General features: G+C 45.7%; 1 protein-coding gene across 1 annotated transcript in view; it reads left to right on the forward strand.

The window, feature by feature from the left end:
- The window catches only part of N (neurogenic locus Notch protein), a 182879-nt gene that overhangs the window by 62491 nt on the left and 101080 nt on the right, over positions 1–19308 (forward strand). Inside the window, exons 3-4 of the mRNA XM_069112802.1 lie at positions 7355–7626; positions 10032–10227. Coding sequence (XP_068968903.1) covers positions 7355–7626; positions 10032–10227 — 468 coding nt within the window. The remainder of the gene's footprint in view (positions 1–7354; positions 7627–10031; positions 10228–19308) is intronic.

Genomic DNA, 19308 nt, shown 5'->3' on the forward strand with positions numbered 1-19308 from the left:
CGTGAACAGTAGTAGTCCCTCTGCGCGGACAAAAATTCATTCGCCCGTGACGGCCGATATATCCGAGTAGATCGAACGACGCGCTGTGACGTTGTACCTTCGCGAGCTATAGTTTCAACTAACGTCTCGCAGAGATAGCGCGATAACGTCAATCTTTTTTACGAAGCACGACCGACCATCGGTTTCTTACTTACGTTTCGCGAAAGTCGGAAAATTGTCACGATTTGCGAAATTCTGGTAAAATCCTCGTTTTGCTCGTCCTTGGTTTTCCGTTCGTCCGCGACTGCGTTGCGATCGCGAACGTAAGTGGACGATTCCTAATAATCCGTTTTCCATTTTTGTCATCTCTCGCTTCCTTATTTTCTATCTTTCCGTTTTTGATCGAACCGGGTACAAACGACGGAAATTCGACCACGGTGCTCGAAGAGTTCCCGAGATTAAAACGCGAAACAACTGGAAGCAACGAAGCGATTTCGAATAGACGTCTTTTCGGTCGAGCACGATATCGAATAACGAACGTTGGTGATTCGTTGTGGTTTATTCCAGGTAAAGCGTGTCGGCTCGTGGGGAGAAATCGAGCGTCGTTTACTCAGGAAAAAACTTTTTGCTTGCATACTTTGCACGAATCGTCTTCTACCCGTTTCTCGTTTTTAAAATCGACTTGGCCCTTTCCCGTAGCAAGTTTCAAATTTAAATCGTAACGGTAGCGTCTGTCGCTGAATCGTCTCGGAGAAATTTCCATGTTTTCTGACCAATTAAGCGTCGCGTCGATCGATCGGCGGATTCGTTCGTGACGCGCTGTGCGAAGCCCAATTTCAGATGCCCGTTTAGATAATGTCGCGCGTGTGGAGAAAAACCGCGAGCCCATTCGTCATGCCTCGACGCGACCAAAGAGAGAAAAATCAACGGTAGGGACAGGAGTAAAAGGGTGGGGCGCTGTTGGATTTACGAGGCAATTTTCGGCAAGCGATCCGTTAATTTGCCGACGATACGTGGCGATAAATTCACGGAAATCGCGGTTATCGATCTTTCTTATGGGACAGCGGTCACGGAGGGAACGAAAGCCGGCACGAGATCAACGGATCTCATTAATTAATAACCCACGCGTCTTATTAATTGGCCGCCAGCCGACTTAACTCCTACATCTCCGGATACTCGACGAATTCTTTTCGCCGAAGCGAAGCGGAGGAAGAAGATTTTCTTACGCGGTTACGTGTATCGAGTTCGTATTTAGGGAAAATGTTGTTACGTATTAACGACAAATTGAAATTTATAGCATAGAGTCGACGACTCGATATACGCAACGCGCGTTTGTTCGCGTTTGTTCGCGTTTGTTCGCGTTAATGAAAGTTTAATTTATCGTGTGAATAGGAGGCGAGAACTAGGAAGAGAGCACGGAAATTGACATGGAACCAGCGCGGAGTTTACACTCCCACGTAGCGGGATACATGATTCATCGGCATCCTCTTAATTGTCTTATTTGGTCGAGCGAAAGTAAGCAAAAATTCCACCGCAGCCTGATAAATCGACCAACGAACGGAATTACGCGCCACGTGCGTTTGATCGTTGATCGATCGCTTTCCATCTGGGCGTGTCTATCCTTCGTGTTTGCTCGAAATTCCTTGTTTGCCCAGAAGATTTTCGGGCCTCGTATTTTACCGCCCGTTTAGAACCATTATCTACGAGACATCATAACGCGTTACGCGCGAAACGTAGCTTCCTTGTTTGACTTATTGGTTAACGCGTCCTTGTATAACATATACCACCTACTGTTACTTGTTCGCGGAACATGTTGATTCTCAACCATTGTGATCGATAGTTTGCGATTCGATTATACGATTGGCAAACAAATCGTACGATCGGATAGTAATTTTGAGGATAGCATCGCCCTGTTTTGTCATTCGTTTGTTTATGATTTCGATATAACATCGAAGCTGCTGCGAAGAACGCGTAATTTCAAACGAATATCTACGCGTGTCTCTTCCAGCGGTTGAAACGAAATGCAACAAGGCGTAAAAAGAGTTTTCCAATTTTCCCGACTCTTATTCATCGATGCTTATTCCGTCTAATTTATCAGACTTGGAGCTGTCAGTCCGGTAACTGACGATCGAAATCGCACCAGCTCCCTTTCGTTTCTACGACATTCGCGCGTAATACAAAAACAGAAAAGCATCGATGACTTTCTAATTTTCCATCGTTCGTCGACACATCGCCGAGTTTCGTGCGGAATCCGGATACAGCGTGTAGCTACCGTTGTAACTATGTGTAGTGCCGTTGCGGATCCTGAATACAACGTCGCGAATTGTTCGTTGCATCGTGAGAATGAACGATCCGATCGATTCGATAGTAGATGCGTATTGTAAAAATGTTTCTCGTGGGATTTTTTATAAATCCTGTAAAGTATAAATTATAAAGCGTGGCTCCTACGAGCTTATCGCCGGTCGTGAATCCCTCGTTGTTAGAAGCGACGTTAGGATCGACGAAAGATTGGATCGTGATCGTGCGCGATCCTCGTAACCGAGTGTTTCGTTTAGTTTCGCCTAACTCTTTACAGCGTAGAATTTAGAATTTCAGAATCGGTAGGAAATCAGCGTCTTCTTCTTGCCGTGAAAGATTTTACATTGTTCTACGTTGATTCCAATTCCTTGCTCCTTCTCACCTAGCGTTTCGCAATTTCTTCGACTCAAAGTATACGACGTAGCGGACAAGAAGAACGCGTAACTGCTAATCGCCAACATCGAATAACAAAGTTCTAACGATTCGATAGCACTTTGCGGTATATGTAACTCGTCGATGTGTACTAGATTCGACGCTAATATCCGTGTGCCGATCTTAAACTTCGCGGAAACAAAACTCTGCCAATATATGCATCGATCTAACGAACGAGGAAACGAACAGGTGCTTTACATCCTACAAAAATCATCTCTCGCAAAATTATCGTGGCGGAAATCCACGAACGAGACTACCGCACTTTTTCCCGCGAATCAAAGTTTCTTGCAGCCCGTATATCTCCACTTGCCTGCTATTTTCGCGTAAACGTCGCGCAAAGCGCGATCGATCTGGTATCGACGGCTATTCATCGTGCTCCCGCCATAATTCTCTGTTCCCGGTTGTTGGTCGCAGCAGAGGCAGCGACATATCGGTTCAAGACATTCCGGTCGTGTGTATACAATTTACGGTTCACGGTTTCCAGTTTACAGTTTACGGTTCACGGTTCACGGTTCACAGTTTACAGTTTACAGTTTACAGTTTACAGTCTACAGTCTATAGTTTACAGTCTACAGTTTGCAGTTTGCAGTTTGCAGTTTACAGTTTACGGTTTATGGTTTACGGTTTACAGTTTACAGTTTACAGTTTACAGTTTACAGTTTACAGTTTACGGTTTACGGTTTACGGTTTACGGTTTACGGTTTACGGTTTACGGTTTACGGTTTACAGTTTACAGTTTGCAGTTTACAGTTTACAGTTTACAGTTTACAGTTTACAGTTTACAGTTTACAGTTTACAGTTTACAGTTTACAGTCTACGGAGCGATGGCAAGCCCTGGATGGCGATTCCGCGGCAAATACAAGTCGTCCTTCCGTTCTTCCATCTGCGAGATTTTCTTGCTCGTGGACGCGTACGATCGATCCTTATGGGCCGAACCGCGATCTCGCCACATATAGAAACCCGAACGAAGAAAGGGGAATCCGGGAGAAACGCTTCGAGCACGAAGAACACCTGGGTACGCGGTCCTTTACGGTTTCAATTAATTCCACTCTGCGGTTTTCTTTTTCGTCCGCTCTTCTTCTTTTCCTTCCTCTTACCGAGAAATAAAAGAAATCGCCAGCAAGTGATTAAACATTTGCAGTCGAGACGAAAGAAACGCTTTGGTATTTGATAAAAGCGAACGTTTCCAGAGCGGGCAGCTCGATGATTACGTGGTTTGGCAAAAATCTCGATCGTCCGTCTTCGAGCAACTAACTTTCGGTATTCGCGAAAATTTCTGCTTTCGATTTGCGATAAAATACCTGGGATCCTTTTCATTTTCCAATGGTAGGCTGTTTGTCACGTAATGACGAATATTACGCTAACAGCTTCTTAGCTTTAATCCTTATTAAAGCTAAGAATTATTTTTCCAGTTTCGTACAACGTTTGGTTCGAATCTTTTCTCTTACGCCATAGATCACATTACAGTTTCGTAAATTTTTGAATCTTCTACGATCGCGAAGATCGGTGCAAAAGCACGAAATTGATTCTTTCCCATTTGGAATCTCGTTAATTCCTTCTTATATTTTTATAGGCACGCGTTTACGATCTTTAAACGACACTTGGCGTTTATACTTTTCGATTAACCGATTATCTGTCCAACTAGAGATTCGATTTCGTTCCATCGATTTCAGTCGATTATGCCGAAAAGCTTGGTAAATTGGCTATCGTAATTGAATCTTAATTGCAAGTTATTCGCTCACGTTACCGGGAAATGTTTCAAAAATTGTTCGGTTTCCAAGGTTCCTTCGTTCCGCCGGATAGAGAAACGTCAAAATTTTCAACTACGAGTCCGATTATCGCGCCGATAATACGAACTTCAACGAGTGTACGAGTTTATGCCTCGTAGATTGCGATCGATACGCGTTATGCGCACGCACGTCGAGCGAAATAAATCTTGTTGGGTGTCGTGAAGCTGCCTGGATACATCCACGTTGCCCATTATAATTATCAGAGAGAATGGTCAACCATAAAGTGGCTTCGTTTTATCTTCTCTCGAACAACGTTGCTCCCTCCGAGAAGCACAAAGCAGAATGACGATACTACTGGACTGGACGGAACTTTACTGCCCGTCGAGTCCCTGATTGATACATGCTGCGCGCACACACCATTCTTTGATGCAATCATATTCGCCTGTAGATGTAGATATAGATGTAGATGTAGATACACGTAAATACACGCGAGCAGTACAGTAGCGTACTTGTTCGACTAGCGACACGTTGTCGATCCCACGTTTCCAGAGTTATTCGTAAAATGTAACGACAATTTGTCAGAGATAAAACGGTATCGTTCCGTGTCGGAGGAAGTTGAAACGTTTGCCGGTTCGAAACAAGGTTCGGCTAAAAATGAGACGAAAGTAAATGAATATTTCGACGATATCGTCTTGTCCATGGAATGCCTTTGGATCGCAAGCGACAGGGAACGCGCATTTTCGCTAAATCATAGGACGCGTGCGTCCCACATTCGTTAATAAAGTACACGATAGTGTAATTACAGTGTACTTGACACGATATCGTAGCGAGACTGCTGCGATCGTACCGGTTAGATCAGCAGAGTACATAATATAAAGTAAACATTCCACTTTACACCGTGTTACGCGATAGATTATTTTATCGCTCCGATACATCTTATTCGGTAATTTCACGATTTTATGAAAAAGTATTCGGTCGAGTTTTCATTTATCGGAAAAGAATGGTCGTATCCGCGAGAAGAACACGATACGACGTAGATCGTTCGAATTTCGAGGATTTGGCGGTACGTTTTAACGTTAAACGCAAGACGAAGAAAGTACAGCGAAAAGAATTGATAAGATTGGTCGGGATAGATTCGATACAGTATAATAAGAAACGAGAAATCGGTCATTTCGAAGCGCGTTACAACTGCGTGGTAAACCAGGCAATCTCTCACTTACCTATCTAGAAAACGTAAAAACGAAAACTCGATTCTTTCTAAAATAACGTGTCCCTTAGGATGTAGACGATGACACGTATACGCGATACGTATACGTATACGAGGTTTTTCTAGTCGGTGGTGGGTACCGCGTTCGGTTCGTTACGTTCCTGGCTAGCTTAGAAAGGGAATATTCACAGACAGAAGTCGATAAATCCAAGCGATGATGCTGAACGTGGCCTGCTGCTGGCTGGACCGGACCGGTAGTCGAGAAGAAACTCGCTGCCGGCGAATAATGGCCGTGGAATCGTCGCTTCCGTTTATAGAGATACCGGCTGCGGCCTTCTAAGCGCTCGCATACGCGATATCCTCGATGCAAGAAGTCGACGGAGAAGTCGCGCGTGAACCAACTTGCAACCAGCTGCGCTCTCGACAACGGCCACTCGTTTTACGGAGAGTTCCGTTGGTCGACGTAAGTAAGATCGGCAACGATGCCGGATAAAAGTCGAATTTTCGAAAGTAATAAGAAAGAGCGCTTACGAGCACGGATATTCTCGATGGCTGATTTCGAATCGACCAAGATGCGAATTGGCGATACGGCCGCTTTGTTGTATTACGATATAACGTTACATCGTTCTAAGCGTAGAATGCGAAGAACGAGGTTAACGCGTAAAATCCGCGTGGATAACGATACGCGATCGACCTAAGCCGGATACGTTTCATCTCGTTTGAACAACTCGAATAACGTACGACTTATCTGTGAGATCGAATACGAATTCCACGCCACGCGAAGCAAAGAAACTGCGATTCCGTCACATTCTACTACAGTCGAGGTGAGCGAGTCGTTCTACTCGGTAACGACTCGCTCCAATTTGTCGAGTGTCCTTAGAAAATACCGAGGGAATATTCGATTCGATCGAACCAGTCGGACGAACGTGCGCTCGATTCGTCGGAGAAAAATTCTTCCGATCTCGCAACGACCAAAGGAGGCGCTAGTTACCCTTAAGGGGACTCGTTTCTCGGTTCTTCCTATCGACGGTTTCTCGCGAAACCGAGTCCGATCCATCAGGGAGCACGATGCGAGTTCTCGAACCGACGATCGTTGCGAACCGGTAGAAAGAAAGGCGTTTCTTTATAAAGCGTTTATTCTCTGTTGGACGCTGCGCTGTTTCAACTTTACCTTTCCGGATCGCGTCGCAGCCAACGACCCTCGTGGAAAGCTCGTGAAACGTTTTGCGGTTTCTTTCGGGTTATCCCGGCGAGATTTTACAGTTGGCTTCCTGCCGACGGAAGCGAACGATTACGCGAAATAATAAAGGAAAGGTTTAATTAGGGGCTGCGGAGAAAGAAACGGAATGCCCGCAGTTACAAAGTTCGCCAAGATGAAAGCGTTTCCGCGAATAGGCCCGATTTTTATGACAGTTTCGGCAGAGCGCGCGAGCGTGGGCGCCGAGGATCGGGCTCCTCCGTTTTCCAAACCATTCGTGGAAACTTTCACCGCTCATATTTCTTCCGTTCTTATCGCTTAGTCGGAGCAATTCTCCTTTTCTTCTTTTCTTCTTCGCCCTTCGTCTCCAGTTCGGCGCCTCCGAGCAATAGATTCGTCCTTCTTTCGTCATAGATCGTTCGTTCTAAAAAATAATAACTCGTACCGATTTCCCGACGAACAACGAAATCTCCGACTTTGCTAATGCACATTATTTTTACGCTGTTACAGATGCACGTCGAAATACGTGGGAGAATACTGTCAACATCTGAACCCGTGCCACACGGGACCACGCTGTCAGAACGGTGGCTCGTGCAGGGTGAAGGAAAGTAGCGGGGGTGGTACACCTTCGTTTACCTGTTCCTGTCCTGTCGGATTTACCGCGAGCCTGTGCGAGATACCCATCGAGAACGCGTGCGACTCATCTCCGTGTTTGAACGGTGCCACTTGCAATCTGAAATCGCTCCGCGAATACGTTTGCACCTGTGCCACTGGATACACCGGTAAGGATCTCTCAGTAATTTCATTCTCTAAATCGACCAAAAACAAAAAAAAAAAAAAAAAAAAAAAGAACTGACACGGCGCGTTGCGACGTAACGAAACGGCAGATTTTTATCGAGAAAAAGAGTTGTACGAGTAATCCGACTGGTTCTCCGGTCACGGTATTTTTTCCAACAACTTTACAGAGTAGGCTTCGCACGTTTATCGTGGCACAATTATTTCGCAAACACGTTGATTATAGCGTCCGTTGAAACGTTAAACGCCACGTTAAAACGATATACGGTAATGAAGTTTAAATTTAGATTGGAAAACGCGCTTCGAGCAACGCTCGAACAGCAACGATCGAAATAGCTTGAAAACAATTGGCCGTAAGAAAAAAGAAAAGGGAATTTAGAAAAAAGGACGCGACAGGTGAAACGATAAAAACCGATAGGATGAAGACGATACCGAGAACGGAGGATAGGTAGCGGCCGATGGCCGTCAAGCTGCTGGCGCGAATTCGTATTACCGAGAGATATTAACGGAGTAAAACGAGACGAACGAAGAGCGGCGGTGAATCAACAGGTACCTTACGCGTACTTGCTTACGTAAAAGGTCGTGGATGGACCTGATCGAAGAGATAACCGCGGTAGTCGATGCGTTCAAAGGCATTCGCGTGTCGGGCTCTTCCTCGAGAGAAACGCGCGAAAGAAGTTTCGTCGGGGATTCGTTGGCGAATTTGCTCGCATGGCGGAAGTTTCGGTGCGTAGTCGAACGAGGATTTTTTATGGGCCGGCTTTACGCAGGCGCACGCGCTCTCTTGACAAATTCGTAACGACGCAAGAAGAAGAAAGAAAAACGAGGACGAACGAAGAGGAAGGGAAGAAGGAAGAAAAGGAGAAGCTTGTGCCAGCCGGATAATTGGCGGAGAGCGATACAGCGTTTCGCCGCGGCGGTACCTTTGGGCCAGTGGTTCTCACATTTAATCTACCAATTTTCCTGCTTTCTGTCTTTAACGTTTGTCTTGTTTTATCGTCGTCGTATTATATCATTCGTATCGGCAAAGCGTAGTTAGCGGTTAGTAATTGGTAAAATTAGTAAAAATCTCGAGATATCCTGCGAAGCACAAAACGGTTACCGTTTGGATAAAAAAATTGGAAGATACGAAGACGTTATATACGTAATTCGATTCCTTCCGTTGCTTTCGTTGCTTTCGTTGCTTTCGTCTCGACGATGGCACGTTATTCGTTGATAACGCGAGATCGCGCGCAGATCCAGAGGCAAAGACGTCTTAGATTCGGCAGAACGACGAACCACGACTCTGGTAATTAGTTTCGCTAAGCGATGACCTTCGAGAGCGGAGGAATAAGATTTTACGTAGATAGCAAAACTTTGTCACCGTCGTTGCCACCGTCTTGAACGATATCTCTCTTCTCGACCGGACGCGAACCTCGGCACGGGCGATTCGTAAAAACGGGTGGTAAACGCACCCTTAGCCGTATCACGCCCACTTGCCAGCGTGCGATCGATAGGAAAAGATCAAATTAATACTAACGTCGATTTCAGCGTCCGGTACCATTCCATTTCTTGATATGTACACGTATCTAAGCGGTACCGTTCGAATTTTTAGTTATTTTCGTACGATATACGCATCTTACGCACCCTATTTCAGCGTAGTTGACCATTCCCTCTTAAATCTTTACGTCGTTAAGCCGTTGTTACGTCGTAAGCTTCCACGTGCATATATTATACGTTTAAATTCTTGCATTCTCGCGTACATTCTTACACGGATACATGAGTTGATCCATACTCGTACGGTAGGATAGAACGCACCCCTCGGCCTTCATCCTCCCTTTCGCTCCCCTTCGCTCCCCTTCGCTCCCCTTCGCTCCCCTTTTATTCGATTCTTCTTCGGCTCGATCTATTCGCTAGCAGCTGCCAAGCCTTCGTTATCCGTTTTACTTAACGATTCGAAGATGGGATTTCCGTGCAAGTACGCGAAGAAACGCTTTCTAAACGAGCAGAAAGCTTCGTGCGACTGTACGTCTGTTGTTTCTCTACCGGCTGTCTGAAACTTATATTATACTTCGTATATATAAAACCATACACGTAACACGTACAGCGTAGAGGGCGATCTATGGTATTTAAAGTATCGAAAGTACAGAAAGTCAGAGGCGTTTAAACTTTAGAAATGCTCACCTATATTTAATGGTATCGTTATATCTGATAACAGCGATTGTAATAGAGCGTATTACCGCAGCTTTAAAGTATGCGCGAGTATATCGTTAACGACACGGCCGTGGCTGTGAAACGATCTTCTCGCAATTCGATTTACAGAGTTCGGTCGAGATTTCCGTACGTCGTTCAAAGTGTAAACGGCTCGTCGTGTATGTCTACCATTCGTTCTTTTTTGTTCTGTGTGTTCCAGGCGAGCACTGCGAACGACAAGACCACTGCGCCTCGTCGCCTTGTCGAAACGGGGCCGAGTGTCTGTCGCTGGAGGACAGCTACAAGTGCACGTGTGCACCCGGCTTTACCGGGCCGAATTGCGCGGACGACATCGACGAATGCGACAGGAACCCGTGCAGACATGGCTCCTGCAAGAACATTCACGGATCGTACAAGTAAGTCGAACGACATCGTTAACGGTCCCCTCCCGATACTTTACGTATCTTCTTTCAACGTAAATTGCGCTCTCGCCCTTTTCGACGAAACCACCGATGCCACTCGATTTTCCGCTAACCTATTCCACGATTTCATCGGTCCTCCTTCCTTCTTACTTCCGTCTGCGTCTCTCTCGCTCGTTCCATCGGCAGGACCATCGGCCGATGCGCATCGTGTCAACTACGTACTTCGCATCAATTTTTATCACCGTTTCGCCAGATCCTGTTATCCCATCGAAGCTCCTCCTATAGTTTCGAATGGTCGAGCGAAACTCGGGTTACGCGATCGAGAAATCGGTTTTGCTTTTTAAAACTTCACGGGCTGTACGTATACGAGCGCAACGTTTATTTCCAACGTTATATTTACGTTACCGAGTTCGATGTTCGCCCGTGAAATTCTGCCTACGTTTACTGCAAAATTGCGCGTGATTTCGGTAATTCAACGACGAAACGGTTATCGCTGTTACAGTTTCGAGATATAGTACCGCGCGAGTGTACCGAAATAAGTAAATAATTAAGCTTGCACGCAAGAGCGTGTTATACGATTACGATATACATATGTGCTTGTATATTTTGCCTTTACGACAAATAAGACGGTAGAACACCGAAGTTGGCAGGATGAAAATGAAAAGAGAAAAAAGAAGGGGTTGCGGAAAAGAAACGAGCTCGCCAAAAACTGGTTCCACCGGGTAACTTAAGGCCGGGCGGCCGCGGCGTGGCGCGGAGAACATAAATCCGCGCTTTGTTCAGATCGAGTCGAGATTAATCGAGACCGGAGTCGAGTCGACCGCGCGAGAGCAGATAATGTCGCTGGCTGCGACGTTATATCGAATTATATCAACCGGACGCCGATGGCTCGGAGCGTGCACGCCGCACTCTACACGTACGCTCCACCTTTTCGTTTCGTTTTCGTCGGGAAGAGGCGCGAGACGGGCGGTTTCGTCGGCCGGCCGAAATCGTATTCTCGTCCAGGCTGCGATCGTCCCCCGAACGTCTTCCTCGTCTTTCTAGCTTCTCCATCGCCATCGTTTCGATCGAAACGTATCTAACGCGGCCGTAATACGGTTCGTCTCCGACAGCGAGGCTCGATGCAAACGGCTACGTACGATTAATTTCAGCGAGAGTCGCTTTACTCTCTGAAAAATAGAAACATCGAGGAATATTCGGAAACATTTTACGCGGCTCAACCTCGCTACCCCTTTCGGTCGTAGTTCTACCACTACGCTTACTCTACCGCTCGGGATATCGATACCTTCTTGAAAAGTCCATCTCGGCAGCTTTGCAGAGGCAATATCGCGTCGGCATCGCTCGCCCGTAATCGCAGAAGCAAGGATGTATTCGCGCCACCGCGATATTGGCTTACGTAGAACACGGCAAAGGGAGGAGAAAGAAAGCGACGTTAATGCCGGCGCGCACCCTTAATTGAACGGTATCTGGTTAACACGGACGAGGCAAACTCATACTTGGATAGAAATAATCGAGCTTTAGCCGGCTAATAAATATCGGCGAGGGGTTAATCGCACCGCTACCCAATAATTCCGTTTAACGTCGTTAATCCGCCTCTGCCTGTAGAGCGTAGACCCTGTAACCTTTCCTCGCCAGGGATAGTTAACGCCGCATATACGCATCGACGTACGCGCATCCCATTTAGTCGCGGCATTAAACCTCGGATACACAACAGGAACGCGTAGTCTTTCTTCGCCTGTCTCTCGGTACCTTGCCAGTCTGCAACCGTCTTCGGAAGAATTATATTGCTTATCGGATATTTCAATACTTTCGTATTTTCTCGAGAGAAAGAACCGCTATCGTCTCTCTCTCTCTCTCTCTCTCTTTCTTCCATTCTCCCATTCTCCCATTCTCCCATTCTCCCATTCTCCCATTCTCCCATTCTCCCATGCTTCCATGCTTCCCGCCTTCTTTCGTCGCTGTCGCCTCTGCAATCCTTTGCTCCGCCTTTCTCCGTCCACCGATGCCTCTTGCGCTCGAGAAGCAATAACGTTCAATTGGGTCTAATAAAGACTTTGACGTGGCGTGCCTGACCGCCAGGTGGTGCTGGCTGAAGCTGCTATGTTATTAAATAGTTAGGTTGAATCGGTGGCCGAGCATATCGCCGCGTCGAGGACAGGCACTCGATCGACTCGCGATAAATAATCGAATTCCAACTACGAAACGTCCGATATCGCTAACGTATGATAATTATTTCCATTCGTACAAGTTGCTTTTATGCCAGTTGTCCGTAATAACGATCAAACTGAAATCTCGCGTTTCTAACGTTCGAGAAGGTATTCTCGCGGCTCGCGATCACCGTCCGCTACCGCTACCACTACGCGGAAAACTACGTGCGAGAAAGTGCACGCGGTTGGCTGAGTCTGTGCGCGTGCTCGCTGCTCAGGGCAGGATGTGATTTATGAAACGATCTGCTCGAAGTAGAATTTAATTGAGCGGAGGCGAGGGAAATGGAAGGCCACGTGGACCGACGTTCCTTAACCTTCTAACCCGACGCGACGATGGATCCGCAACGGATCTCAATAAATTACGGCCTCCGCAGCAATTTCGAACCTCGCTGCGATTGACCCCGCAGAGTCCGCTTCTTTCCAGCTTCCAGCCGAAACTCGCATCTGGATCATCCCGCCTTCTCGTATCCCGGAACGCGTCCACGCTTCTCCTTTTCGTCTTGTTCCCGAATCAACGAATACAGTTTCGATCGCGATCCCAACGTCTTTTCCTCTCTGAAAACTTTTCCCTCGTATTTCCCTCCAAATTTTCTCCACTCCTGTACCTACGTATTGCCGTGTGGTACGAGCTTCGGCTCAACTAACGATAAGTTAGTTGATAACGACGCAAATTACGATTTCGGTAAAATATACATCGACCTATAATCGTCTATAAATAGCAAATAGATCGGATAGACCTTGAGATATATTTATATTAAAGACCTTGAGATATATAAAATAAAAACGTATAAAAACGTATGAAAACGTACGAAAACGCGTAAAAGATTACTGTTTCGTTCGGATTATTGGACTGTAAGGAATCCGTAGATACCAATTCTATCACGATCCCTTAAATTTAAGCAACGGTGTTAACCATTTTTCCGCTACGATCGACCGTTTTCTCTCAAGTTGCCGATTAATCGACGAACAAGTTTTTTCATGCTCGAGAGCAGAAAGTTAAAGGCGATCACGATCCGCTATGTATCTATGTTAATGCTAGAGAGATGAAAATCTGCTGCGCGATTGTCGTTAACCTTGAAACCGAAGCAGAAGAAGAAAGTGATGTAACGAAGAGGTGTTCGCGTTCTCACAGCCTTGCTCTACGTTCCGACCGTCTCCATCGCTGACAACAACCGCTGCTGGAGGTGTGCCCGTGGCCGTGTCACGTAGCAAAGCCTGGCCTGCCGACGATTCACCAACATTAGTCGACAACTCGGTTTTCGAGTCGTTTCCACGGAATAAAGGAAGCCTTAGACGAGGTCAATCGGGTCTGTTTCTCTCGTGGAAACAGAGCACGAAAGAGCAGAGGAGAAAGAAGAACGGAGTGGAAATAAGGATCTCGAGCGATTCGAAGAACCCGTTTCTCGGCCGCGACACCGACCGCCGCCCGATAACTACGTGCCTTGAATGCAGACGCGCGGCGTTTTCAAATTTTGCCCAACTACGCGCTCGCCTAGCCGCGACACGATCTTTCTCCACCATCGAGGACCTTTGTCTATCCGGAGAAAATACGGAGACGTTGAAAACGTTCGACCTGGGTTGTCGTATTATCAACGGTGTTGTTGATACGCATCGAGAAGACCGGGCATTCGGATTTTTCGAACACGTCGGCTGGAATTCTTCTCCGGAGGTCCATTACGTGCTTCGAGTACGAGAGTATCAACGTATGCAAAGCGAGTGTAAAGTAACTCGACCAGTTCTGCCTGTCTACTTTACCGAGATATTGAAAATTTGCCTTTTGCTCGTCCATCTCCTCTCGTATAATCGCTTTGTCGCGAATAGTCTTGCTCCGTACGGAACTACGTATGAAATCGTATTTAAACGTAATTCAAAGGTATATCAGCGATTTATACTAATTTTCGCTAACGATATAGCGTAAATGAAAGGTAGATCGAAAAGAATCGAAAGGCAATAACGATAACGCGTCGTATAGTTATTATGCTGTGTGTACAATTATACGTGTACGTATACGATGTGTAGCACTTTATGGGAAGGGAGCTAAGGTTTTCAAAAAAAAAAAAAAAAAAAGAAAAAAAATCATCACAACAACCGTTTAATGGAAAGAAGGTAGAAATTTGTCAGAAATATACAGTAACACGTATCCGTTTGCACCTTGGCGCGTATTTCGACTAAACAAGAGCTGCGTATATCGGCGAGAGAAGTTGAACGCGTGATATTAATCGTGTAAAACTCGATCGAGCTGCCAAGGTTGAATTCCGTTGCCTTTTTTTTTCAGTCTTTTTAGAGAATGGATGATGCAAACGAGCTATACGTTTCGTTATTCTCCTTTTTCGAGGACGATCGTGGAAAGCTTAGAAACGTTCTATTTATATAATAACCGCGATCCAGAAAAAATGCGCAGCGGACGCTGTTAATAATAACCTACCTATGTAGCTCGGATCGGACACAAGCTCGAGTAACAGCTTTCGACGCTGAATCGTAAAAAGAAATTATCGATGATTGGACGAGCTGACTGGCCGACGATTGTTTAATTACCGCTGCAGTACCCGTCGTATCGGTCGCTCTTCCACTATTTATAATCACGCGGAACGTCGTAGGCGTTGAAGGATAGTCGCTCGATCTACTCGGACTAGCGTAGCAGCAACATCTACGTTCTACGTACGAGGTTTTTCAGTCGGGCGTGTATGATCTATCGCGTTATTCGCAGTACAATATTTACGCCATACGTGATCTATACGACGGATTCGTTTTAATCCAACGCAGTTGCGGAATTGGGCAAATCCCCGTACGAGAATGCACGTAATAGGAATCGTTATGGAATAAATTATGTAATTCGTCGTTCGAATTTTCACATTTTTCATTCGCCTAAAAATACAATAAATAGTCGATGGAGTACGAATCCTTCGTGAGTTGCGGAATCGAAGCATCGATAGTTCGATAATCTTCCCGTACACGTATATACTTGCTACGTTTCTTTAAATCATGCCTCGTTTAAAATATTTTATTCTTTTCTATATTCAACCTCTTTTTTCTATGGATTCGCTTGATAACTGTAACCATAATTGGCTATAATTCTCTATAGAAACACTCTATAGAAAGGACGAATACGAGACCAAGTCGCTTCGACTTTTCGCCGATTCGTGGTAAAATTGTGCAAACAGCAAGAATATTCAACGGGGAAGTTTATCGTCGAGAATCGTCTGACGTAACGATTATCGAGCCCAATTCAGGCAATTACGACGGTGGGAAAGCGCCCTGCGCTAGTGTTCCATTAGCCGCGTTAGTCCAACGTTATGCTCCTTGTTTTACGCGCGGTGCATCCGTTTACGTCATAACCCCGGACACACAATACCCGACGCGAAATTAATCGTTGCTCAAGCGTAACGATTAATCCGGCAAATTAAAAGTTTCGTCAGGCCCGGAACATCATGGTGAAAGACGACTGTATTTGTCAGAATTGCCAGAATTGTATTTATCGATAGATACGTGCCATTGGACTTGCGACCTATGAAACAAACAGATATAGTTCAAGGATAAGTAGTCTGTGCTATACACGCGACGGTACAAATATTTTTCCTTTCACGCACTGGTATTCAGAAATAAGATTATCGTTGAACGAAACACGTACAAAGTAATTTCAACAAACAAAGACACGATTCCTACTAATAAAATAAGGCCGCTGTGCGAAGCAGTCTCGTTTCTCGTTTCGCGAAATGTAACGGAAACGCTGATGTATAATCGATGAGATGATCTAGATCTCAGTTCCATTGGAACAACATCGTGTAGCAGTCCCGTGCGAAAAAAGAACGAGAATGCGCGGGAACCGGGAACCGGCAGCCGGAATATCCTTGCGACATCCGTTACATTTATCGTAACGCGTGGATCATTTTTCCCGCGATTTCCATCGACGTAGCCCATCGTCGCCCATTTGCGTAACGTTCGTAACGCACTTGCCGTCAAATTGAAGTTTCTGTTTCGTTGACCCTCGTACGAGCAACCGGACGAATACTCAGAGCCACCGACAGCTACCGACAGCTACCGATTCTTTTACGTCTCCCTACTAATTATTTACGAAAGAGAAGGAACAACGCGTAAGCGTAGATTTACATAACGTTTGTACTTTGTATCCGACGAAATAAACGACATGGAAGGAGTCACGGGATCTACTCATTTTTCGATCACCGTTCACGTGGTTGACATTTTCTCTTCTCTCTTTCCTTCCATGTCCAACACGAAGTTTCTCGATAACGCCGTAACGTTATAAAGCTGTAACGATCCGAAGCAACGCGCGGACCAAAGTGGAAGGTTATTATTAGCCGGGAGAATACTTAATATTTCATGCGAGAACGTTTTCATCGATGGACTCGATAGCCTCGTAAAAATGATGGAGAAGGAGCGTCTGAAGAGAGACCTGACCGCTCTCCCGTCCCTCGATCGTTCGTGATTTCAATCTGCCCGCACCGTTCCAATTTCGCATCAATTAAATCGGTGAACCTCGTATACAAACGGCTGTTATCAATTTACAACATTACCAACGGTCAAACCGTCGTCTAACGCGCCGTCGTGGTTTCCGTTAAATTCCTCGTCTATCCTTTTTCTTCAGTTTTTTTCTTTTTTTCCTTTCCTCATTTACACGCCACGATTAAGGCCAAATTTTACCCGTTAAAACAACGCAGGGGATATCGTATCACTCATTTTCCCGAACAAGCTGCAACACCTTCGCTACGATTCTCCGATTCGCTCGTGTTCCGTTCGATCTGTCGACACGCGAAATATAACTGGACGTCGCGTCGCGTCGATTCTGCTCGCCAAAGTGCAACAGCCTTCCTGGACTACTTTACCTTCTGAAGGTGTCGCTTGAAACTCCCAGAATCCGCGTAGTAGACGCAACGATCTTGCCCTCTTGTTCTCTCCTGATCTACCTCTCGTTCGTCGGCGAGTCCTGTGGCGCGATGCTTTCGATCGCCGAAACACGTTCGGTGTTCTTCGGTGGTAGAAACTCTCCGACACTGACGACTTAATTACCAGCAGAATCTTAATGCTAATCGCGTGTCTAATTAATTAGCAGAGCGAAAAATGGTAGTATAGAAAAAGAAATCGTGGTTCGACGATGCTATACACGATATTCTTTTTCTCCTCTTTCTTTGGCCAACAGTACGGATGTTGTCAGAAATATTACGCGATAGAAGAAGCAGTCGAACGAAAACGAGGGATAAAAGTACGATCGGAAACTCGTATAACTTACGATACACGCGTTCTCATGCATACCTACGCAATTTCTACATTTACATTTTTGTAAGCAGGTGAGTGACGTAAAGCGACGGATAAGATCGACCGGAGGAAAATACAACCGTGTTTTCGACACGTTTTCGACAGTTTTATATTTCACTGTAAATTTTGGAATTTGTCGAAACGAGAGAAACAAATAGAGAACGGGATTCGATTGTAAAAACAATTTCCGACAAGCTTTCTCTTCTTTAGCTTCTTGCGAATTGTTTTTTCTTTTTCTTCGCCAAGAGCCACGGGGAAGTCTGCTCGCCAACTGGTTCCCCAATCATTTCTGACCTGACATATTTTCTTCCTTCGACAGTCGACGGTCGAGGCTCGCTCTGGAACTTGCTCCTGTCGCGTCCGAGCACCCGATACGAATCATAGATCGGAGATGCATAAACACGAACGCGGCCGAGCCCTTGGCCGATTCGTCGACCGCGTGCTCGACTAATGGTCGGACGGGAACCAGCACCATTTTACGCGTCTCTCTCGATGCCTGCCGAATCGAACAATTGACGGACAACGGTCGAGAACACCGATCGGATTCGTAACAATAGCACCGACTGCGATATGGAAATGGTTCGTGTTCTTCTCGATCGAGGATCGCGAATCCTCGGATCCAAAGGGTTTACCTCGCCCCTGATCTGCTCGAAATACGCGTATAATCGTGTTTCGTAACAAATACAAATTCAAACACGTTGCTTCGTTCTTTGGAATAACGATAAAGATCTTCAAGAAACAGCGATAAAATTTGTTAAAGAATCAAAGATAGTTACGCAGTTGTCGTATCGGTCGTATTCGATTTGATATAAGAAGAAGAGAAGAAAATTCCATTGCGGAAAAAACGATATTAGAAAATTTTTCGCGTCAGTGTGATAGAGGCGGAAATCTATGGTCGCGAAATATTTGCTGCCGCTACGATCTGACGCGATATTTCGCGTCGATCTGGCTGGGGGATTCTTTAGTTTTACGACTACGTTGCAAAACCGGGTTTCACAAGCTCTCTGGTAACGTTCGATCGAAATATTCCGAGCAGCGACTATACGATTTATTCCGATATCAGCTTGGCGCGTAGCACTTGGTCCGCCGATGCTATTTTCCATACAGTAAGTGGAGCGAATTTCACGCTCTCGCTGGAATATTCGGTATTATATATATATATATATATATATATATATATAGAGAGAGAGAGAGAGAGAGAGAGAGAGAGAGTGAGAGAGAGGACAAAGGAGGATCGTTAGGAGAAATATGAAAGCCCTTGAAAACCTTGTTGTCTGGTTTGCGCGGTGCGTGTAATCCATTCGGTTCGAACAACGCGCGTAAACAAGTGGAAATGAAATTTTTCGATTGGCTACCTTCGACTCCGGCACCGGAGATGCTGTTAAGCGTGCCGGTCAACAAGATTTAATCGAAATTTTTGCGCCTCCGGCACGCTTTTGCCTATAGTCTGTTTGCTCGACCGGCGCGGCGCATAAATATTCATACGGGCGGATTAAAGATTCATACGGGTGGACTCTTCGAGCGTCGTGTAAATTTACACGAATACAAGAGCGGTGAAATTAACCGTTCCATGATCGGACGAATAAAACAAATATTC

The sequence above is a fragment of the Bombus flavifrons genome, chromosome 5 (genome assembly GCF_040668555.2).
Source record: "Bombus flavifrons isolate JBK064 chromosome 5, iyBomFlav1_principal, whole genome shotgun sequence".
NCBI classification, from domain to species: Eukaryota; Metazoa; Arthropoda; class Insecta; order Hymenoptera; family Apidae; genus Bombus; species Bombus flavifrons.